This window comes from Lepisosteus platostomus, chromosome 1 (assembly GCF_059453375.1).
Source record: "Lepisosteus platostomus isolate fLepPlt1 chromosome 1, fLepPlt1.hap1, whole genome shotgun sequence".
NCBI lineage: Eukaryota > Metazoa > Chordata > Actinopteri > Semionotiformes > Lepisosteidae > Lepisosteus > Lepisosteus platostomus.
This window is the reverse complement of record NC_142611.1, coordinates 14,713,384-14,739,049: the sequence shown is the minus strand read 5'-3', so window position 1 is coordinate 14,739,049 and position 25,666 is coordinate 14,713,384. Positions and strand designations below refer to the sequence as shown.

Here is a 25,666-nt window from a genome sequence, read left to right as displayed (position 1 = left end):
GGTGCAGGAGCTATCAGTTTCCATGGCAACCAGAGCCTTGGTGATTGATTCCTTGCCAGTGTGGCATCACCACAGGGAATAAAGCTTGTGATTTTTGTATGCTTGCTACATCTATCTAATTAAAATGGGATTACAGAGTCATTGCAGTATATGTTCAAACAAATGCACTCCTAAAAATCCATTTCTGTAAATGTCAACACTATTAAATACATCACTGATAGTTTTTTTTTTAGTTTTCATTGCCATTCAGGTGTGCAAAGCAGTAAACATACCCATTTGGTTTAAAAGAAACTTGGACAACAAAAATACAAACATGAACTTTCTGTTCTTTATTGGTATATACAGTACTGCTTATTTAGATTTATCTATGACTAGACCAAAAGTAGGATGTTTGCATTGTTGTTGTTATATTTTAATGTCATGTTTTAATTTTTATCACAGTTTTAATTTAGTTTAAGCTGGATGGCAATTCTCTCACAATATACCAAATAGCAAAATGTATTTAATCTTGAGTAATTAAGCTTCTCTGTTCTGTTGCTCATGCAGTCATGTAGTTTATCTAATATTTAGGTTAGTTTGGTTTTTTTTGTTGTTTTAATTTTTTTCTGTTTTAATCTGAAATAATAAAGTTTGTCATTCAGGATTGAAGATATTCATAGGAAATACCATTTCATATACAGTATAGTTCCTGCTGCCCCTACTATCAAATCATATACTAAGTGGTTATTAAAAAGGATGTATAAAATAGTGCAATTTATTGTTATTATTACAAAATTATTTTATGTGTACTGTATATTTGTTTTCTGCAATTATGCAGTATATTTTAGGCTTATACCTGCACAAACAATACTTTAAACTACAGTTATTTCCATGGCTGATTGATTTCACACTGTATGTTATATTAAAATATTATTGATCATTTTTTTTAAGCTTGGGAGAATTGAGCTTTACGTTTTCTTATCCTTCACAGCCCTTTGCTCATTCTAATTCTGTTCACAGTCGTTGTATGAAATGGCTTTGATCTTGAAGAGTGACACTATTGAACACCATCTTCTAATTTGATCTAGATGTCAGATTTGTTACTAAATAGGTGTCCATGCTAGAGTTTTGTTGTTATAGGTTAAAAATGAATGTTTTATCTTTAGCTCCAGAGAAGCCTGTGTCATGCTTTTTTCTCCTTTTAAAGCTGTTTGTGCTGTTTTATGAGCATCTTTACATGATAATTACATTATAATTAAGTATTTGTACATCACATCGTCAAATGGTCAGAGATCTTTTCATTATTTCATTTCATCATCACCTTCATTTAATTGATTCCTAATTCTGACTTGGCAGTTTTTGTACATCATATATATTTTGGCTTGTTACTGTACAGTATATTCTGTTTGTTGTTCTCCTCCCATTATAGAGTATGTGAGCAGCAATGAACTAATACAGATAAGGTACTGGAGAGAAAGAAATGCAATTCTACAGTAATATTTCTTTCCTCTAAATTTCTATTATTAATGTCCGTTGGGGCTTTTTTGATTAACTGCCATAATTAATCAGCTATTAAAATAATCAGATATAGTGTAATGTGCGTAAACACATGAGATTGGTCAATGTTCATTGGTCATTACAGGCTATTTCAATATTACATGCTGACATAAAAGAGGATGAGTTGGTGTTGAAAACAAATGCAATTTAGCTTTGGGCAAAAACCAAATCAGACTCAGAAAAACATTTTGTTGCTGAAGCAAAAGGCTTTCTGTTAAAGTACAATTGGTATTTTCCCCAAGCATGGAAAAAGAGCTGTGTTTCAGAGGTACTGTATATCATCTGAGGAAGTAAAAAAAATCATTTCATTGGCATATTGATATGAGAACAGAAGAAAGGTTTATCTAGCCATATTTTGAAAGAAGCCAGGATATCTTGTTTCAAATTCCTATAGTCTTCTTTGTAGAAAAGTAACAAGTAATAGGTTTATTCCATGCTGAAAAAAAGAAGAAAGAAAACACAACATTTTGGCAATGGAGCCTTCTTCAGGTGTGAGGGTGTTTGTAGAAAAGTGCCTTCTGGACTCAGTATTAAATCTAATTTCCCATTGTTTCCAATTGTGTCCTGTTGTTTGTGTTTCGCTGCTAAGCCCATTTAGTTAAGGACAGAAAGTCCTTTAGTACTCCTTTGAGGATATGTATCTTGATATTCTGTTTACCTCTTGAGTTACATACTGTATTTCCCTATTATACTTACTGTATTGTTTATGTTTTTCTCAGCTGCTTACTAGGTGCTCCAGTTTAGCTATTTTAGTTTCACATATGATACTTGACTAGTTTGCTGACTGTATAAGAATCTGGAACATTGCTATAAATTTGAAAGAGCAATGCTCTCAGTCCAAAAAGCATACTGCTACTGTAGGTTAATTGGGTTTTGTGGAAACCTGCTCTGGTATCAGTACTGTATGTGAATGTTTGTGTCTGTGTGTGTACCCTCTGATGGACTGGTATCTTGTCCTGCCTTGCGCCTATAGCTTGGTGGGATAAGCTCTGGCTCCCCTGTGACACTGTATTGGATTCAATGGTTAGAAAATGTAGGGATGGATATAGAATGAAAGTGGAACTTTTTCAAAATCCTTCTGAAAATCTAAATATGCAATGTTGTGATCTGTTGGTATCCATTTGATATTTAACGTGTATTTAAGCAAGACAAATCTATTTAATTACGTTTACTATGCTGTAAAAACCTATTGGCATGCAAGTGATCTTCCAGTTTAATTCTGATTGTCACCTCCACAGATTTACATTTGCAGAATTATTGGTCTGTAATTACTTGCTTTGGCTTTGTCACTCTTGTGTGGTTGAGATCTGTTTTAGAATTGTTAGAATAGCTTTAGGTCCAGCATATTTGTTTATCTGTTTTCTAGTATTTGTAACACATCTGCCTCTTTTGTGCTAGTACTCCTTAATACAGAACTTTGTCATGTTGTCAGTTTCTTCCTTAGTTAATGCCTACTAAGATACACGTGAAAGGATATGCTTTAAATCAAGTGTGCAGTGATACAAAAATAACTATGGATGTTACACATAATCAAGCCTTAAAGACACCTCAGAAATGTGTATGTGAAGACATAGACATACTGTATGCTTATTATGAAGAGGTGTTAGTGGGGCCAGCAGGGGGCGCTCACCCTGCGGTCCATGTGGGTCCTAATGCCCCAGTATAGTGACGGGGACACTGTACTGTAAACAGGCGCCGTCCTTCGGATGAGACGTAAAACCGAGGTCCTGACTCTCTGTGGTCATTAAAAATCCCAGGGCGTTTCTCGAAAAGAGTAGGGGTGTGTAGTGTGCTCTCTGAAGGCACCAGTTCTGTAGGGTTTGGGCATTTACTGAGACAATTATTAATTGTAGCAGTAAATCACGAATTTGATTCTTTTGATGGCTTTAGAATCCAACCATGCGATATAACTCAAACAACGCACACACACAGGTACTAATAAACGAGGATACATTTATTAATACATAAAATATGCATGTAAACCTAACAGATCTTATCGAGAGGGTTATCAGAATACAAAAGGTATATATTCAGTCAGTTACAAAGAGTTACATATATCAAGAGGACATACGTTCAGTATATCATTCATTTAGACCGTTTCGTAAATTAACTTGGTTATAATTTCTACATTAGATACTCAAAACAAGTACATAACTCTTAGGAATTAAATTGATATCAACTGGTTGGGATAACAATTGATTTCTCGAGCAGTAATGCATTGAAGTTGAATACTCATCCAATCTCTGGGGATTCAGATCTCCTGCGGGCTCTCTGGCTCCGTGCCAGGCTGTGCTTGCGACACTGCGCTGCTGATGCTCACTGACCGGCTAGTTAGTGTTGGCTTTAACTAGCACAGTTTGTGCACAGGAGAAAAGATGACTGTGGGTCCCAGCAGGTCAGGAAGAAGACCGGTTCGTTCCTGATGAAGCGCTAGTTCTGAATAGTGATGCAGCTGTCCACAGTTCCGACCTGTTCATGAGGCTTGCTAACCTCGGGTGAATCCTCTGGTTACTCTCTGGCAACCTCCAGACTCTTAGAACAAAGGAAAGTTCTGGCACTCGGACACACTGGCCGTTCCGTGGTTGTCCGGGCTGAGTCTCAGGATGGTCAGGAGGCGCGCTGCGAGAATGTCCTGCCCTTGGGAGCCTTCTGCTCCTGGGCCATCCTGCCCTGGAATTCTCCTTTGAATTCCCTTTAGAAAAGTCCACAGAATCCACAGAATTCTCTCAGGCCCTCTGTGTTGCCTGTTTTTACCTGAAGGAACTTCAGCTCGTTCATTGGCTGAAAGTTCCATGGGCATCAGAGTCCCACGTGGGTTACTCGGCCCTACCAGTCCCTGATTGGTTGATCAAGGTGAGATATGAGTCACTTACTCCTGACACTTAGGAATGCAGTCCAGATGTCCATCTGGCACTCCCTAGACAGATAGGCGCCAATGGATGACCATTGATCATGATAGCCAGGCTTAGCTAAGTGCATCCCCCTTTGGGAGCTGTCCCTTATCAAAAGAAAACATCTTTAAATCAGCCTGCATGAATAGCTTCTCTGTGGCTGCACCACAGAGATGAAGGGAGAGATGAGGCCTCATTTGGGAAAGCACCGCAACACTTAATTCTGTCTTATTAACAAGCATTGCCGCTACAGGTGTAACCCCGGCGTCCTGGCCAAATTTCCCCATTGGCCTTTACCAATCATGGCCTCCTAATAATCCCCATCTATGAATTGGCTACATTACTCTGCTCTCCTCCCCACCGATAGCTGATGTGTGGTGAGCGTTCTGGCGCACTATGGCTGCCGTCGCATCATCCAGGTGGATGCTGCACATTGGTGGTGGTGGAGTGGAGTCCCCATTACCTGTAAAGCACTTTGAGTGAAATGTCCAGAAAAGTGCTATATAAGTGTAAGTAATTATTAATTATTATTATTATTATGATGTAGACATATTCTTAATCTATTAAATTTATATTTGGCTACAGCATTGGCATGGTGATTCCTTTACTTTTCCTTGAGCTCCCGATAATCATGCATTCTAGAATGCTAAAATTAATGACATTATAAATGATCTGATATCATGTCCACATAAGTCAAGTCCTCTGTTTACTGTGTGTTTTTGTTTGCACAAGAATGATAAAAAGCTTTACTTTTCAGCATCTCTTTTCTGTTAACCTACATTAGTCTTTGAATGATTCCTTTATGTGATGTTATAGAGTGTTTCACATCAGAGAGATTTGTTCCTCTTCAGAAACATTACTATTCAGTGTACCTCAAATTTGTGATTGTCTACTGAGGCAGGCAGGTCCCCCACACCTGGTAGTGTGATGTTGGAGGATCTACTGTATGCATGTGCACCACCTGTTATAAAGGACAGTACATAAACCTTATTTGGTGTGTCCTTAAATAATAAATCTGGGGAATTGTGAAAAATGGAGCTGAGGCAGGACCATCGCCGGTGTAATTAACTTTACACTCTGACTTTGTCCATAACTTTCTTTTGCCTCACCGATTCCCCTTATTCCCTTGAACACCTAACTTCAAATGGTGGGAGAGCTGCTCTGCACTACCCTCTTTTTAACCTAACCCATATGGTAAAGCAGACCCTAACCCACTTTCCCCTTCATTCTACGCGAGAGCGCACCTGCTTCTCTCTGCAAGTGTCTAAGAAATTATTTTTCCCGGTCTAACTGAATACCAGATACTAGCCTATGTCGTGACTAGTCAGAGTCTTAGACCTGTGTTTTAAACATTTTATTGATTCCCTATAGTACATAAGGAATAGAGTAAACATGAGAACTGATCTGGCTCTGTCTGTATCGTGTCAATGCCTACACTTATATTCAATCTGACTGGTCCCTGAGATTCAATAGTAAAGTATATATTTTTTATTTAATTCAGGTAAGAGTAAGAGTATTGCACTTAACAGTTTCCCTAGAGGAATCATTGGTTTCATATACAGTATATCTAAACATATGCGTTATTATTTAATAATTATGTATCCAACCATTTTATAATTGAAAATTGTTTAAAGCATGTCTTTCCAGAAGATGACCGCATACACCTGTAGAGCTTTGTGTAATTTTCTACACTGCAAGCACCATAAAGTACACAGGAGAGTGATTACCGAGCAAAAGCATATCTCTTGCTGATGTCACTGCACGTCCGCAGCCAACAGCAAGTTGCTGTTTGTTTGAAATCTAAGACTATTCCTTTGCCTGTGATGCTATACCAGCTCCACACTACCTCTGGAGCATCTTGATGATAGTGGGCTAGTGACATGACCAACGGTCACACTTGAAACATCTAAACCATAAAGCTCAGCGTGCACTTTTGAGAAATTTCCTTTACTGCTTAACCACTGAAGAACCCCGTTAAATACCTCATATTTGATCAGGTACTTGGTCCAGGATACGGCTTGATTGAATGCATGGAATATAATCTATTATATATAATATATAATCTTTCATATATCTTTAAATATATATTTAAGGCATTGAATGAGAACCCTCTTTTCTACATAAATATTTATTTTTAAGAAGTATTTCTTTGCCCTAGTTTTTTCAGGAATTCTTCCTGCTGCGTTTTGCTGTATGTGCTATACTTGAACAGAAGGTTTGTTTTGGGATGGTATCATGAGTATTATGGAGTGCAAGTCTTAATTTCCACTCTTTAGATTCACTCATATGAGTCACATAAATACATTCTCATATTATTTTTACACTGTCTTCACTGCTTTTACAGGGCTCCTCCATTTTTCCCTTAGGCTCTTCTTTTAAGAAAAACATATCTTGTACTATTTGCCATTCTCATCACTACTAGCACTGAGTGCAGGTGCTTTTCTCTCACAAGCACAGACATACAGTACATGACTTCCAGATTTGTCTGATTGGAAATGTGCCTTTCAAAAGTTAGGCTTACATCTCTTTTTCAAACAAACTTTCAAGCACTTTCTAGTACCTCATACTCATACTTTACAAAGTGGTTTATACAGATCTCACAGAATACTGGTGTTTGATTCTCAGGATACTCCAAATTAGCAGAATCTCTTTAAGATAATCTTCCTATTTCTTATTGGTTATTACTAATTTGTGATTCAGCACTATGCAATGTCAAATAGCTTTTCACTTTTACTACATCTCATAACCTTAGTACATCAGGTCCCAAGAGATTACTGTATGTATCTTTTTCCACTGGTGACATTCTCCCACTGTGCTGTATGCAGAATTTTTTATACAAATCCTATAACTATAACCTGCTGTTCTTTATTGTAAGATCAGAGGTTTCTTTAAAGATGGAAAACAGGCTAATTACATTGAATGTTCGACATTCAGATGATTTAAATTCCTGTGTTATAAGTACTTGATAGTTTACCAAAGGAAAATTCATATTGAAACCTGACAGTTTCAAAAATATAAGCAAACAGAAAAACATTCAGTTTTAATATATCTGAGACCACTCCTAGTTAATTCTTTATCTAATATCATTTGAGAACTTTGAATTATTATTGGAATAAAAGTTGAGGCACAGAGTTAAACAAAGGTAAAGCTATTATGACTAGGACTATGTAAAATGTTATTCTACTGATTAGGTAAAGAAAATCTTCAACAGTCTTACTTAATGCCCAAATACAATCTTTTGGGTTCCATATCCTTTCCAATGACTGTATCAGCCTGTTGAATTGAATTGAAAAAGAAACAGTCAAGACTTCACTGCTCTATGTGATTGAGCCACCATAAACCCAATCTGTAATTGTTTTTTGTTACGTCTTTTCATTTTTTATCTACTAGGCTATGGAGAAAGCTCATTACAGTGATTGCATATATTGTGGAAGATCCTGCCTCTGGGTAGCTTGACTATGAAACATCCAATCATCCATTTAGTTTTTGCTACTTTTCAGCATCGCAGGTGGTTAATATAACTGTTTCACCTCCTAATAATTAAAGAAACCCCTGATTGCTCTATCCTTGTTGATATAAGTTAGCTTTCAACCCTTATAACGAACATGAACATGCCTGACAGCTTTTTCAAATGTAGGGTCCTTTGGGATTTCTTAGCTACCAGCTGAAATCACTCCATACACCAGGGAACTCTCACCTGCTTCCCAAAGGGCCAAACTGAATCCCCAGAGAGAGAGATTGCTGATGGTAGCTTTCACTTTTCTTTATTGAAACCAGAAAGAAACTAATCACATTTTCCGGCATGGAAGTCCATGTGTCTATAACCTGTACTTTGTAGCAGAGCTCTGGTCCCTCTCCACTTGAGACTGTCTGTGCTCCAGAATCTGTCAACAAACCTCCTTGTGACATGAAAAATTTAACATTTAATCTTAACACATTAGAGTTCAAAACTAATTTTAAAGACGCTATTTTATATTCTCGACTCCATACATTTCTGCAAGAAAAATCCTTATTTGTTTCACTGTGCATGGATACCTTGAAAACAGACTTCTGGTATAATGAAAAAAAGGAACAGAACACGAAGCCTTTTAGTTTGCAGCACTGCTGATGCACTAAGAATGCTTCCAGTGTAGATAGGACAGGTGTTGCACTATCACAGCCACAGTTTTCCACACAGCTTAAAAGAGGCTGTCATAAATGCACTAATGGTTTGGAACATGAAATGTAGACTACACTTACCCATCTAAACTTACACATTGACCTCTTTTAATCATAACTTTTAATCATAACTAAATCTTCATTGCATTTAGGTCACTACAGTACCTTAACTGGTATCTTCCAAGTTTATCCTCAGAGGTGTTAAATATTGTATTTTGACTGATTTTGGTACTGCATTTTTTTGTTTTTTGTATCAGTGGCGTCCTGACATCCATAGTGATGTGGCAGTGAAAGTTGTCAGGGTGACGTTTTAAACATTTTTTTTTTTTATCAGTCCAGTTCTGACATCCATGGTGATGTGGCATGCCAAGATATTAGGGTGAAGTTTTAAACAGCCACAAGCCCCTCTCCCTGTACCTTTTGTTATCCTACCATAATGGGTCTATTTTTTCTCTTGCCTTCATTCTCAGATTGTTAATTAATAAAGAATGTGAGGAATCACATTCAATTTTCCGAGATTCTAAAGAAGAAGTGCTTATTAATGTCTAAATAAACAATCTAAGCCCTCCATGATCAGCATTCATTTCGTACTACTATGACTAACAACTTGATACATAATTTGTGTTTTCAGAGGGGCTGTACTTAGTTGGGCTAGGGAATAGGTTAATTAAATTTCTATGAATAATTTATTTGTCAAATGCCTTGATTCGTTTGATTGATTTTTGCATCGCTCTTTTCCCCCAGAGGAAGTCAAAATTTTCCCCTGGACTTCTGTATTTTCCTTCTGTATTTTTTTAACCCTCTTTCTTATTTGATTTAGTTTAATGGAGCCTGTGAGCTGCAATCAGAGAGTCAGAAGATGAAAAGAGCATGCGCAGACTGGTAAAGAATTTAATCTGAAAAGTAGCTCTTTGGAGGATTCAAAGGTGCGAATCCTGAAGAGGGAGCGGGTGGGTGGAAAGTACAAAGCTTTAGGTCCATTAGAAATCTTTTTTTTTTCCATCTTACCTCTGGAAATGCAATGTGATATAAAAGAAACCTGGCTCACAACAGTGCATTAAAGATGATTGCTTCTGTATAGGACAGAAGATAAAAGGCTTTCCTGTATGGAAGACATTTTATTCGAATTTGTCTAGGCATATACTATTTTACCTTCTTTTGTCTTGAATTTACATCTGTTTTGCTTGGAAGTAATATACAGTATGCAGATACAGTTCTGTATATATATATTTTCTGTTAGAATTCGACACCTCTTTTGTTTAAAAGGGTTAATTATTAAGAAAACAGTAAGAGCTACATTGAGTAGGTCACATTGCGATTTTTACCAAATGAATGAAACAGTACACTGACTAGTCAAATAGTACACATGATTAAAATAGTGTAATGTTTCTGTCAACAAAACATGAATTGTACTTTGAAGAGCTGTTTTAGTATGAAAGATCAAGTTTCTGTTTGTAGAAAGAATAATACCTTTGCACTTCAATCTAAAAAAATAATGTAATTTGTTGAACCAAACCTTTGTAGGGATCAGGGTACTAATTGTATTAACTTCTGAAATACAGTTCTCTTTTGGGTGGCTTCTTTTTAAAAAAGGACACACATACAGTATGAGAAGTCCTCAAAAAGGGCCACTGACTTACTACTTGAAAATTAATCCCACTGTGATACACTTTTCTGTTGATGTTCGTTATTTATGTTTAATTACCCTTTTTTCTCCTTTTCGTCAAGAGCTCAATAATTCAAATCTGTGGGCCAGAGCAACAACAAAAAATGTTTCAGCACCTGTCAACTTCTCTGGTAATTAGGAGACAGATGTCTAAATAATTACCATCAGCATACGTTTCACATATCAATGGATTTTTTTTTCAGATGTATTTGTTTCCTTGCATATTGAGACGTATTATTGAGTTGTATTATTTAGCTAGCATGCATCCTATAGTAGACACCTGCTGCCCTGATTCCTCTTTAGTACACATTGCAAGCATCTGCTTTCTTTCCTTTCTTTAGAATAATTAGCTAACATACTGTACAAGATGCTTTTAGTTGCAATCATTCTGGCGGTTCATTTTTTTAAAAGATTTGTATATTTCATTTAATTTATATGTATATGGGATAAAAAAAATAGCCATCATAATTTTAACTTGAAAACAGTAGTTCACTAGACTTAACCTTCTTCCTTGGCATTTAAGACTTTAATACGGTATACATTTCTCATACTGCTGCTTCTAAAATAAAGAAGAGTGTAATAATTTATTCTTTACTCATTAAATATAAATCTGCTCACAGTACTTTTTATATCTACTGGTATTCCAATTCATGTTCTTTTCTGTTAATTATGTACATTATTATACTGAAAGTTTACAAACAGATTGAATGAGTAATATTAAGATCTGAAATTTTAATATCACTTATTTTATTTTGAATTTTGAAAACAGCTTTTATTGTCTAAAAACTGTTTTTATGTCTAACAAAATTAGCAGAACTGTTGTCTTTTTCTCTGATCTGAAGCAAATTCTATCCTGAATGCTTCTCATTTTTGGTTGTATGTCAATAATACATGCTTAGCAGTTCTGCACATTATTATTAATTTTCCTGAGAACTATGATAACATGTAAACAACCACAATTAAAAAGATGTGTGGAAATCGGATTTGGCTTAACATTTCCCTTTGTGAAACATGTTAGCCTAAAGGGAATGAGGAACTAGGAAAAATGACCTGAATAATGCAGACTTGAGATTTGCCCAGGAATTTCTGGCAGCCTTAAGTGCAGAATGCAACTCAAATGGTCAGTCAGAGGTGCCCAATATACTGTATGTATCTGTGCTTATCGGAAAAAAGTGTAGTGACCACAGGGCTTTCTGTGACATCTTTAGAGTGCACACACTCCAATTCTCTTTCTCCTAGGGGCATGGTATTTTTAAGATTAGCCTGGTCTTTTGGAATTTTTTACAGATGTTTTGATTTCACTGTCCCCTGTGGTCCTCTTTCTAACCACTAACCTGTAAGGTTCTTTCCACTTGGTGAGTGGAAATGCTACTAGCTGCAAATTGTAGTATACGGGTAATGTTCCCCTCATCTACTGCAATGACAGTAATTAAACAATCACTGACATGCTAGGAAAGAAACATACCCTTTAGGTATACTGTCAAGCAAAATGTTTATGATTTACATTTGGCTTGTGTTAAGTTATTTAGAACTCAATTTCTGTGAACCTCATAAATGACTAAAATAACATTGTCACATAGCAGTCTTTATCCTGTACATCCCCGCACTGACAGCGCATAATGTGTGTTACTCTGGCACAGATTGGTTTAAGGAAAGCAAAAAAAATTAAACTCTTTTTCAATGTCATGAATATATTCTAGAGGTTGCCCTAGCCATTTATCCACACTTCCACAAACCTGAAATTTTCAAATTTCCAGCTGATTTTCATTGTCATTTTGGTTTGATCTCCCCCTTTACCAGCAAGTCTTTGGTTTAGGGAGGAAACCGGAGCACCTGGAAACCTATGCAAACACAGGGAGGACATACAAACTCCACACACATAGCATCTCAAGAATTGAACCCAGGGCTGCAGTCCTGCATGGCGCAATGCTAACTACGGTGCCAGCTACTGTATAGTAATTAGCAATCTTAATACAATACATTTAGAAAAGAGATTAACAGAATTATTTCTTTAAGCCATGCAAAATAATAAAAAGTAATATCAGTATAAAGCAATTAATTTCTCTTTCACTTTGAAGAGTGGCCACCAACCAATGTATCAGTATCACTGGGAAGCTCTCCAGTGGTAAAGGGATCCGACTAATCTCTTCCTCAGTATTCCCTCGGTTGTGTATTTCACATGAAAATGATCACTCCTGACACTGAAAGTGTCAAATCAAAGAAGCAAGCATTTTTGCTGAGGGCATTGGCAGTATCTGCACATCAGAATGTTCCTTCTAACATTGCACTGGTATCAATGTGTTTGGTCAGGAGGTGGTCTGCTCATTTTAGAATGGCATATTCAAGTGGTGGGCTGGATTTGGGTTGGTAGATTTAGATCTGTTTGCATCACAAGAATCCAATCATTGCCCATTGATGCACGGGGCTTTTTTGCTCTTTATTGGGAGTTAGTTTTCTGACTCCCAATCAGACATGCGTTTGCATATATACCTTATCTTCTCACTTCCTCGTTTTGGGCTTCCGGAAAAATATCACAGGAGATTAGGTAATATCCTACCTCTTGCCCCACTTTAATCCCATGGGTGTTGGTTTGCAGATCTACAGCATCTACTGGATGGCCTTCCTAGGCAGTTTTTGATTCCAGTGGATTTACTGTCACAGGCTCAGCATACAATTTGAAACCGATCATCCAGTGTGGCAGCCAGGAATTGGGCCACTGAATAAGAAGAATGGTTGGCTCATGTCACCTTCTAATATTCTGTCTTTTCTGGCAGTGGTGTTTGAACCATTGTCTGCATTGGTTCTTTTTGTATTGAAGTGATTATAACAATCTACAGTAAAATATGGGATTGCGCTAAGAAACAATAAAAAAAATACTGAGCACTCATAAATCCAATTTAACTTTAATTATCTATTATACATTTAAAAGTAAGGAAATTCAGTATAAACATAGTTTCTTTACTTTATATCATTAATTAAAATAGTTTAATTTACAAAGTGACAGTTATGTTTTTCATTTAAGATTCTGGTAATGTAAGATAAATTTCTGGAGTAAAATTAACTTTGAACTCTTTAATAAACTTTATCCTTTAAGATACACAACCTTTTTAAGTTCAATTTCTCTGCTTTATATTTGAATAAGAGGGCAAACTTTTAATGTTATCTTTTAATTCCATTTAAATAAAAGTAATGTTTTTGTTCCTACAGACTATAAGAATAAAATCATAGGGAAACAGGGAACAATATACAGTAACATCCCAGCTAAAAGCATAACTACCAATAGCTTAAAAGAAACAAGATATGGGGTACATATACAGTACAAGGAATCTTAGAGAAGAGGATTATAATTACTAGTCATTACTGTACTTAAACATATTTGTTGTTGTATCAATCATATTATTAATTTTAAACAAAAGGTTAGTCAATAAAAATATTTGACTTTTCTATTTACATTAATTATATTTTAATTAAGTATTTGTTAGGAATATTATTACATTATGTAATCGTACATAAAAGCAGCCAGATTGAGTGTGTTGTTAAATAAAAGAAATAAAAATGCTGTTTTCTTCAAGAGCTGTCTATTGATGACACCTGCAGATTTACTCATCCCCTGGTGTGTTACAATACATATTAATGCATATATACATGGATATATACAGTACAGTGCTAGCAAAATTCATTTTTAATTTCTGTTATCACATTATTCAGCAGAGAAGAGTTTTTTCTTCACTTGTAAATTAAACCTTCCTTAACTCACTGAGCATGAGTGCTGAAATGTGTGGAAAGGAAATTAATTAAACTATATATAAATGCAATGGAAACAGAAATGCTTGATTGTTTTGTTATGTTCTGAGCTCTAGTATTTCATTTTTTTTTCCAGTTTTCAGTTTTGCAGCACACCTGTATGAATAAATGCCTGTTATACTAAGTAGGAGTGTTGTCTTTGTGCAGGTCAGGGTAATGGATAAAAAAGCATACTCAAAGTATTGAATGTGATAGGTCAAGACTAATTACTTATGAAATATCTGCCTGTGACCTACAGTAGCTCTATAACCTGTTGACAGAATGCAATTAAGAAGACCAGATTTACAGAAAAGCTGATGACATTACTTGTATTGGCACATTATGGTGTGTGAAAGGATGGACGAACTACAGTACAGTACACTGTATGAGCCTGATATTACTACATACATGTATTAATGATTACTGACCGCAAATATTTCTCATATCAGACCTTTTTAATGCCAATAATAAGGTTCATATGTGGAGCACATGCTGTCTAATTAATGTTTTGTCTTTGGTTCTCAGAAGAGAAAGTTAAATCTAAGTTAAACAAACTGTGGAGGAGTGAAATCTCAGAACTGCAGTACAGCACGGGTTAGATGGAAAAATAAAGATTTAGATGAATTACACAATGGGAGCTGCTATTGTATAAACCGATGGTGTGAAATATTGGAAGGAAATGCACTGTTAGACTGTTAGATAGACTCCATATTTTGAGTCTAAATATGCCAATGAAAGATGTCTGAACTGTATGCAGTGCTGGCAATCTGATAGATAAACAGCAAATAATGAATTGGGGATGAAACCTGTAGTCTTTTAACAGTATACAGTAGGTGCAAAAATCTCCCAATGAACTGTCGGGTACTCTTTAGCTCCAAAGAGAGTAGCTTTGGCAGAAATTCTTTCCAAAAATTCAAGGCAAACGTTTCAGTAGCAAAACTATTTCTCAATGCATAATGCAAATAAAGATCTTCTCGATCTATGGACCAGTTAATATGAACAGCATTTTCACCTGTCAGTTTTGCCTTGATTGTTGCTATATACAATTTCAATACAATTGAATGCTAGAATACACATTCTATTAGTGAAGTAAAAGGGCAGAAACGGTCTTTGAACAATCTGGAAATTGTTTGCTGATATCTGTCCACTTATATGTTTATTTACTGTATGTACATTTGAATAATTATGCAAAATATATACTGTAATGTGTTTATTAGGTATTCATTGACAAGAGTGTAGCCATGATCCACGGATCTCTTTTGCAAAAAAAAAAATCACCTGGTAGTTTCACATCAGAATCTTATATTAGTAGAATTTAATTAAGGTTATGTTTTGTGCTTTCCAAAATTCATTTTAAAATGTTAAGCACAAAAGACTTTACTAGCAAAATCATTTTTGTAGTTGTTTTACATGTCAATGGACTGTTCCATTTTTCATTGACCTCACTGAAATGCAAATGTCCTTGGAACATAATTAAGCATTCTATGAAGGGGAACCCATAAAGGATGATTTAGTCAGTGAATCAGTGAGGCACAGTCAGCACTTTTTCAAAGGTTTATGACTCTCAAACCATGTGAGACAGATGCTTCATAGAGTACTTCCAGGTTTAAATGGCAGTTGTGAGCTCAATTTATTTGATACAGTATATTTCTTGATTTGATAAATATCATGCTTGCTATAATAAGGCCTTGTTGTTTTATTTTTCTGAATTTTACACCCTGGATACTTTCAGAAAAGACTTTTTTTGTTTTATTTTATGTGACCACTGTAATTGATTTGGTGGTTTAAATTCAAGCAATTAGAAATTGCTGCAGTAAATTCAGAAAGTGTCTTTGACTACTAGGAATTGTTCAGAACAAACTGTTGGGCACTCACAGATTCAAACATACAGTATATAATTTCATGAAGTAGTTCAGGTGGGTAGCTGCATCAGCATGCGTAGTCTGCAAAGGAAGAAGTACAAGGTTTATTCCATGCTGAAAAGAGAAGAGAGAAAACACAATGTTTCGGCTGTGAAGCTGAGAGAAGGCTTTCCAAATACTCAATTCGATGCATAATCCCAGCTTTGCTGCTACACCTTTTATCCTTTCTCGAGTATGATTTAAGTATTGTTTATGAGAATAACTTTACTTTTGATTTTTAGAGCCTGGATAACTCTATCAATAGAGCCTGACACTCTTAATGTCACAACTGTGAATGTGAACTACTGTACTGTACACATAATTTGGGTGGGGGGGGTATCAGATGTTTTATATACTGTATGTGGTTGTGACTGAGTGGATGAAGCGATGAACTAAAAATCCATCAGGGTTTCCCCATGTAAATTTAAGTTCTGCCAACTATGAGGGTACTTTACCAATACTATAAGTATTTTAGTAGACAACACTATGGGGGCATCTGATTTAAGTATTCAGAATCTCAAGGAGTGAAAATATTGGCTCTGAAGAAATTCAGTGATTTGAAAAGGCATACTCTTTGACTTCTTTAAAGCCAGCAGTGAAACATGAAAAAGACGATACATGCAGTAAATACAGTGAAGTGTGTTTAGGTCAGGAGGCATTATTTACAGTGTTATGGAAGTCTGGAACAAACCATGTACCTGACACTCTGGCTTCTTTAGAGAAACGTCTGGATGAAACCCTCAAGAATGTAGCTAACAGGAACCAAATGAACTGTTGGAATTAAAGACCTTCACATTGTTGTCACCTTTCTTATATTCAGAGACCAGTGTCTTATTTCAAAGACCTTGTGTAGCTGTAATTTCCCAGCCAAAAACAAATGAATTTCACACATTCTGTGACTGTTGTAAACCTTCTTAACCTTTTATTTGTTTCCCTTTTGGTTCTCCAATTGTTTTTTTTCTGAAAACTCTTGAGTGCATTTGAAAAGATACAACTGATGTTTTCTCCATTTTGACATTGCATTTAATTTAATTCCTTGTTTATTTTTTATTCATCTGCCTTTGTTGAACCTGTGTGGTTTTCTAATAACATTTTCAGACAGGAGCCCTGGTATGCTTTATTCAATACAGAGAAATTCACAAATTAATTAAAAATAACACTATTTGTTAGAATATAACTTTACCCTTAGTGTGCATACTGTATGTGTATACCCTGCAATAAACTGAAATCCTTTCAAGGGTGAAGTCCAGAATTGTGCTTTGTCCCTACTAGACTGGACTTCAGTTCCCCTGTATAAAGCAGGTACTGAAAATGGACTGAGGGATCTTTTCAAACTTTACTGAAACCTTTTTCATCTTTGCGAGATCAAGTAAAGATTATGAAGTTTATCTTGTGTATTATTTTAAATGGCAACAGTTGAAAAAATGTATAATTTCCTAGAATAAGAAGATTATTAAACAGGTAAAACATACTGTAATATTGTCACAAAGAATAAAATTAGCCTCACTTTGAACAGCAGAAGATCAAACTCCTTAACAGATCTTAAATCAGTCAAAATGTTTATACAGATGTTGGTCTATCAGACCAGATGCTGGTTTCATTGGAGTGGCAGGAGTTAGAAACAACAAAATGGTGTTCTCTGAACACAGCAGATTTTTTACTTAAAGAAACAAAATTGTGATGCATATGCTCAGTAGTTATACAATTCTTTATTTTTATCATGCACTATTCTTGTTTGAAATGTTCATACTGTAATTAGCAGCAGTTTAAGTCCTTACAAAAGCAGAAGTTGGTAATATGTTAGTAATGTGTGTCTGTTCCCTTTACGTACTGTAGCAGGGAAAAGGGAAAGAATGTATATGAATTGATCACTTAGAGATACTTGTAATACAGAAAGGCTGCAGGCCTCAAGGACTGCCTCAGAACCCACAAAAATTAAATTAAGCTTATTATGTCCAGGTAGGAAAATAATTAGTCCGGATGAATGACTTAAAACTGAACTGGAGTGGCATGGTGAAGATCCCAAGACTGTTTAGTATCTCCTCATCCTTGACTTTCTAAGCTTACCTTATGCTTAAGTTACATTTTGTAAAACCTTTTTTACAGAAGACAAGAGAATTGCCTCTTGCAATTAAGGATATCTTGCACTCCTTTTCTTTGATTAAACCTTTTCTATCCTAATTATTTGTATTGACCTACATTTCACTTTAAGACAACTTTTTAGAAATACACCTTTAATTGCAGTCTGATTATGTGAAATAATCCTGAAATATCTATCAACACTACTTCTGAAACATTATATCTTTTGAGGGCATATCTTATTTTCTACTGACGCTGAGGTAATTCTAGCACACTACAAACAGTATAGTGTTCTATCTTTATTATTAGAGACTTTATTATTGTTCACAAAAAATAATAACTTCTTGTTTTTAAATGAAGAGAAGCAATAAGTTGACAGAACTGCAGCGTTTTTAATAATTCATTTAACATTTTACCTTAACCATCTCATTATCACATCTCTCACCCTATATTTTGTTTCATTATGCTCTGAAAAATACTGAGCTATAAAGCAATGTTCGCAGTGTTATAACACATTAAATTGGGCATGTTACACAGTTTGTGACGTGTTAAAGACACTTTGGTGAAATTTTGTTTTACACAAATAACTCCAAACAGAAAGTAAATAGAAAAGGTTTAGCTATAAGTTGTTGAATTGTAATCTGCATTCTTCTGAAGATGACTTCAGTAATGCAGATTACTATTCCACAGCTAACAGCTAGACCTACAGTGGGTCGTTAAAGGCGATATATTTTAAAATGGTAAAATATTCGTATGCAATATATTGTATGGTATAAGCATCATTTTATACTGTACATTGTGTTTTTAATTAGTACTCTACAGAAGATTACTTATTCTACAAATTATTTAGGTATCTAATGCGTTGAAAAATAATGATGTAATGAGGGTCTTGATTTTCTAAATACAATGATGGTAAGCTTATACTGTAATAGGAGGTCTTCTGATCTTGAGATGAGTTCTTTTTTCCATCTAACACTTTGTGGATTCCTTTATATATTAGGAAACCAAATAGCTTCACCTTGTAATTTATATTAGCTATGTGTACTGTGTAAAAAATAATATTGACTTGCTGGCCTGTCATATTGCAGGCTGTCACAGTTCCCTTTCTCTTCTCAAGGGAATGCCGGCTGAATTTCAGCTGATGTCACAGGTCAGACGAATGTGAAGCACTCTCCTTATATTGGTGGCATTCTGGCAAGGGTGGGGGTAGAAACTAGACCATTAGAAATAACTATTACTGTGAAAAATTGCAGCCATGGGTACAGCTCTGCTCAGAATGCATCTGTAAGGGATGTCTCTTTATGGCAGGCTGGGAACCAGCTGAGACCACATGCAATGAACATGCTAATTGGTATGCAGCTGAGCCTGTGTGGCTGTAGACTCCCACACAGTCGTGCTGATATTTCAGCTCTGGTAAATGTTTTGCAACAGAACCTGCCATCAGCAACATCTGAAGAAACACTATAATCCTATAGACTTACGGGAGCACACACAATTGAATTTCAGATACTGTGATTCATGTTTAATCCCCATAATAGACACAAGTAACATTAACCCTTCATTGTACAGGTAGCACGAGGCACAGTCCATTGTTTAATTTTTTTGTACAACCATTTTCTGACATTTTCATTGTTTCTTTTTTATTGTGCAATCCTATATGAATGTGACATAGAGGTTCACTGAACTCTCCATTGATGAGTTATCATAGTAAGTTTATTATAATAAGTTTCCTTGACTTGTAAATACAATAAGTGCAAATATAAACCAACAACAGTTCTCATTAAAATAAGCCTAAACTCATATCATTTTAACATAAATAATAGGATCAAAACAGGAATGTATTGATTTACTATTGAATATTAGATTAATTTTTCCATACATATGAACTGTATCTTATAGCCATCAAAACAAACTGAATCTGAATATGGTATCTCAATATCCCATTTTAAAAAGAACATGATTTCATGGTTGGGAGCAATTAAATTAATCTTGACAGTTCTTCCTTTAAGAAATGGCTGGATGAGGTCCTTGGATCAATTAGCTACTAGCTACATGGGCCAAATGCCCCCCTTGTTTCTAATCATTCTTATATTCTTAATTACAGTTTACAACATGTTCATTTAATTGATTTCAAACTAGCATGCAATTTGTTAAGCATTAGATGGAGCATTGCACTAATTGTAGTAAAAAAACAAAATCTTTGGAACTGAAATTTTGAAACTATGAGTGCTCTGGACGCAATTCAGCATTACTAGTTCCAATGGATTCCCTTTTCTAAGAGAGTTAACTGTGAAAGGTGATACAAAAACATGCATTTTCTTTCTGCTTTGTTGGATAACATCTTTATTTTTTTCACTCCCTTCTCAGTAGCCAAAAACTACAGTCTTCTCTTTTAGCATCCCATTACAGATAACTAATTAAGCCTTGAGGGGTCCATGTTGTTGCCACGGTCACTGGAAATATAGACAGCTGATCTTTTTTTAAACAGTTTTCACAGCCAAAGGACATTAATTGCTTTTGCAAATGTGGGTGTGTGTTTATGCTTATATACTGTATAAAAAAAAACTTTAATCACTTCAAAATAAACAAAAAAGTATCTTTATTTACTGAACATAAAAATATCATGGATTGCACGTTTACAGTACACTCAGATGACCTATCTACTGGATTCTTGTGCTGTCTTTAACACATTTCGTTGAATCGGAATATTGATACTGTATATGTATAATATTACTGTACATGTACATTATCTGTATACAGTATACACTTATGTAAGATGTATTTTTATTAATACAGTATATGTGCAGAGGTTAATGTTTTAGAAAACATGCAGTGACAGCTACACCCATCTTTTTCATTCTTTTTTAATTATTGTAAATGTATGACATTTTCATTTTTCGAATTTCTTTGAGCCTGATATAATTGGAGTATTTTTAGTGTAATGCCTGAAATCTCTGACTACTGTATGTTGCTGTCAGAATCTCCACTCTTTAGAATTTTAAAAGCAAAAGGCCAAATACGATTGTGCATGCAGACAGTTTCTTTTCCTCACATTTGTCAATGATATAGACACATGATGTAATTCTTAATTGGCACAGTGGTATAGTGGTTAGCATTGCTGCCCTGGGTTCAATTCTGGACCAGAATTGTCTATGTTGTCTGTGTGAAGTTTGTATGTACAGTACTCCTCTTGTTCATAAGGGATTCATCTGGACACTATGGTTTACTCCCATAGTCCAGGGACCTCCAAAGGTCCCTTCCTGATGTGTGCACCTTGGTGTACTCTGCCTTGTGCCCATTACTTATTTGGATAGCCTCCAGTTCCCCTGCAAACCTGAATACGTACTATATACTCTCAGAGAATGTAATGAAAAATCATGACTTGAAAGTCATGACTAATGTCTGTGTCTCAAACATCCCAAACATCCACCATTCCTACATTGATAGGTTTTGGCTTTTCTGGATCAACTTCTGCTGTTCTGATAACTTTAATATAAATGCAAAAAATGTACTAAGTCCTGTACACCAACCATGTCTCCTTCTCTGAAATTCTTGCCTAATTACATTTTTATTTTATTTTTATAGCTGCAGAAAAGGCCAATGCAGATTTGAAGAAAGTGGAGGATGCTTATGAAACTGTGAAAATGGAAATTAGGTGAGAGTCTAATATTATCTAATATAACCCCTTCACCTGATGAAAATTTTATATTTTACAGGATTTTGAATAAGAAAACTGAGAAATGATTAAATTACAAACAAACATTTGAAATAAAACCTGATAAAATAGATGAGAAAATGAGTAATTATTGAATAGAATGAACAAGTGTGAAGTGCATGTCCTTCAAAAAAATTTTTTTCTGAATTTGAAAAATTGAACAGATTAATTCAGAATTAAACTTACTGGTCAGTAAAACCTTTAGTAACATTGGATTACTTAGTGGGTATGTTTCTTAGCAATGATATGAGTTTTCCACACTAACATCCACTGTCAAGCGAACTGGGGTATTGTTGTTGATAGTTACTGTATGTTTGAAGAGTCGCAGATTAATTTTGTTTCTCAGTGATTTCCAATAGGACATTTTATTAAATGATAATACAGCAGGAAGGTCCTATTCTGTAGAATTGCAGTGAGTTTAAGGAAAACCCTGAAGGTGTCTGTGACTTCTGTCACCCTAACACTTTCACATACAGTATGTGTTGATGAGCTTCACCTGATTCAGAACCATACAATATAGCAGAGAGATGATCACTCTAGCCAATTTGATGGTGGCTGAAAAATAGTTTTATGTTTGTTATTTTGTTTTTGTTTTCAAGTGAAAAAAGGCACTTTTGTGTTGTGTCTAATGGTTTGGTTGCATTTTAATTATTTGACACCATGCTCTCTAAGTCAGAAATCCAACTTTATTGGGACTTGATGCTACATCCCTCTGTTGTAGGTGCTGAATTTTATATACTTTGTTCATTATTACTATGATAAAGTAGTTTATAATGTATATATCTCAAAATCCCTCTTATAAACTTGGGCTAAAGTTTGCAATACTTTAACAAGGTTGTTTCTTTTGTTCCATTAAGCCTTTGTTTCCAGAGGCAAATTAAGGTTTGTTAGGACACTGGGCTCAAACACAAATACATCCTAGTGCATTAAAATATGAACTCCACTCAAATTTTACATACAAGATCAGTGCTAAAGCATACATTCCAATTTACTATGTCTGATACTTACATTTTAATAGTACTTAAACATTACCTAACCAAAAATATGAATAATCAAATGCCATGAGAATGTACAGTTATGTCTTACTTGAAATTTTAGATGAACGATTCCCTTAGGTTTGGACATTGGAAAGATCTTGTACTGTGTAAGGTCATCAAAATCAATTTGTTGCCCCAATTATGACTCAACTGCTGTCATTCTCAAGACTTTCACATTTCATGTTGTATTATTGACTGCATTTCATTTTTTAAATTACTTATTATTATTATTTTATGGTTATTTTTACTACAACTTGAAGAAGTTTGTAATGACCTCTACTGAAGGTTGAACTGCAAGAGAGGAACCCTAGAGTAGGTATAGGTAGATGGTGAGCAGCAGGTAGGCAGAGCAAACAGACAAAGCAAAATCAGAAATCATAGTCAGGAAACAAGCACAGTTCAAAGTCAGAGAGATACAGTGGAGACACAAATAAAGACCTGGAAGCCGTTATCAGGAGACAGGGAAGGGTGACAACTTACAGGTGAAGCAAGCTTCCTGTCTGATTGTGTTTCCGTGGCAACTGGCCTGACAGTCAGGTGGAAGAGGCCTGGTTGGCTGCTACAGTAGAACCAGTCTACTTCACTACATACTGTAGCAACTCACTAATACAATACAGTACGTGTTCGATTACATGTTAATTTTTGTACTTTCTTCAAGTAAGGCCTTGGGTTGTCCTAATACTGTACATCTGCTGTTTATTTTGTCTGATATGAGTGAAATCATTATTATATTTTTGTGAGATTATATTGTTCGCATTTTTAGTAGCAGCTTCAAATTGTGATGTATGAAATGGGCTAGATGGGCTGAATGGCCCTCTCACATTCCTAACTATTCTTATGAAAATGTGCTCGTGGCCACAAATGCGTCAAATGATTTCTGTAACTGAACTGCTGTATTCATAATGGTTGCTTTCCAGTATCTGTAAGCTCTACATTAAACTACTGAGTCCAAATAACATGACCTGTTTTTACTGTAAATGTTCCTTTTTACTCTGAAGAGAGGCCACTTCCAGTCAGGTGCAGTGTGACTGGTTTGGAAGTTTTTAACATGTTTTCTAGGGCCTGTACAGTATGTTGTAACAAGAGACTCCTAGTTTGAAATCTATTTCAGACATTACCTTAACTAGTATGGAAACTAGTATGAGACTTAGATTAGACTGTAAGTACAGTGGAAATGGGTTTCTGTGTATCTTGTTTTACTCAGATTGCTGAGCAGTTAGCACATGTGGACAGGTGGAAAATACAGCTTTTACAGCAATCTGCACTATAGTTAAAACTTGAAAAGAAAAAAAGTGGTCTGGAAAAGATAATGCATAATAAAACATAACACAGATTCATTTATTTTAAGTATGCAAGATAAAAACAAAAAACACTTACTGTGTTAAATCAGTACTTGTGTGTCCTTCAATACTTCAAAGAAGTCAATGGTCCTCACACTGAACTCAGAAATTTGAAGGTCATTGGTGTCAAACCATTTTTTACTTTACATTTAAAATACAAAACTGTATTTTTTTTATAACTTATTCTGCTTTCCTTTCAGTTTTGGATGTTGTAATTTACATTATGTACTTCACCCAGATACAAACCCAGACATTTGCTCAGTACTAGCAGTAATTGGTTAGTGAAATTACTTCAGAAAAATGCCTCAGGTGATTAATGACCCGCAACATACGAATAACAATTTTGAACAAAAAAGTAAAATCACCATTTTGTGCTAAAGAAAAGAGATTTACAGTGAAGCTTTAAGAGCCTGTCATTATAAATCAGTGCCTTTATGTTACATTGATATGGGGAGTTGTAACTGAGGATTGGATTGTGGCATTCTAGCCTGGAGGCTAACAAACTGTTCATTACAGTAGGTAATAAGGAGGTTGCAGACTGAGTAAGGAGGAAAGGTCGCATGATTTCTTAAATTAATCATATAGGGGAAAGGGTGACACTGCAAGTGAATTCAGTCTCTTTTCCACCTTTGTGGAAAAGCTATGGTGAAAATATTGATGCATTATCAAAAGTGCACAGTAGGCATTAATTCACCTGCCAAAGCAACAGTCTTTTGAAGGTGGGATTTCTTATTAGCAGCCTGAAGGGGAGGCTAGGGTGAAGACCAATTTGCAGAGCAGAGTACGTGGAGAAGATAACTTTGCATTTCTTGAACTGTGTCTATTAAAATGTTAACAAATCTACAGTTGTAAATTTCATTTTAGTGGTAACAATATTTGTCACATCGTTATAAGAATGTAGAGTTTTGTTATATATAATATATTTTCAAGAGCATAAAAAGAATTAAAAATAGTATTTTGATATGTTGGTATCCACCAACCTAAAGGAACAGCTGTCATTCAGTAATAGTGATTGTTGTTAAAACTGATTATACCAGTGAGAAGTATGTTTTGGCACTGCAAAAAAAAAAAGAGTTGTTGCAGACTTTGGATGGACTTTATGATCCATCAACACCTTTCTACATGAAACATTTGGTACTACAGTTCTTGAAAACATTCCCTAATATCAATGACAGGGCTAGCAAGGCCACATCATATTTTTTGAATCTGTGTCATTCTTACCTGCAAGCATAAATTGGAGTGTTTGTGGCACATTACGGGCATGTTATCACATAAAGCAAGAGGAATTGCACCACACATATCTCTCACCATTTATTTGCATTGCAGTTAACACATGGTCAGAAATATCACAAAGGGAACGCAAATAGAAGTATTATAATAGAATTGTTGAGTCAGATGTGAAGTTTAGGATCATACAATATCATGCATCACACCAATTTAGCTCTATTGATAAGGCAAAGATGATTTGCTTTGGCAAACAATAGTTATATATTTATAATGAATTCAGAAACAAACCTAATACTATCTTCTTTGGTTGTCTATATTGTACTCAGTAAAGAC

The 25,666-nt window shown here is 35.3% G+C and overlaps 1 protein-coding gene across 2 annotated transcripts in view; it reads left to right on the top strand.

Annotated features, from left to right (window-relative positions):
- Positions 1 to 25,666, top strand: part of LOC148677756 (glucosidase 2 subunit beta-like) — a 219,366-nt gene that overhangs the window by 117,170 nt on the left and 76,530 nt on the right. For both annotated transcript variants that reach the window (XM_088625442.1, XM_088625431.1), the window contains one exon: positions 21,600 to 21,669. In XM_088625442.1, the coding sequence (XP_088481568.1) occupies positions 21,600 to 21,669 (70 nt within the window). The remainder of the gene's footprint in view (positions 1 to 21,599; positions 21,670 to 25,666) is intronic.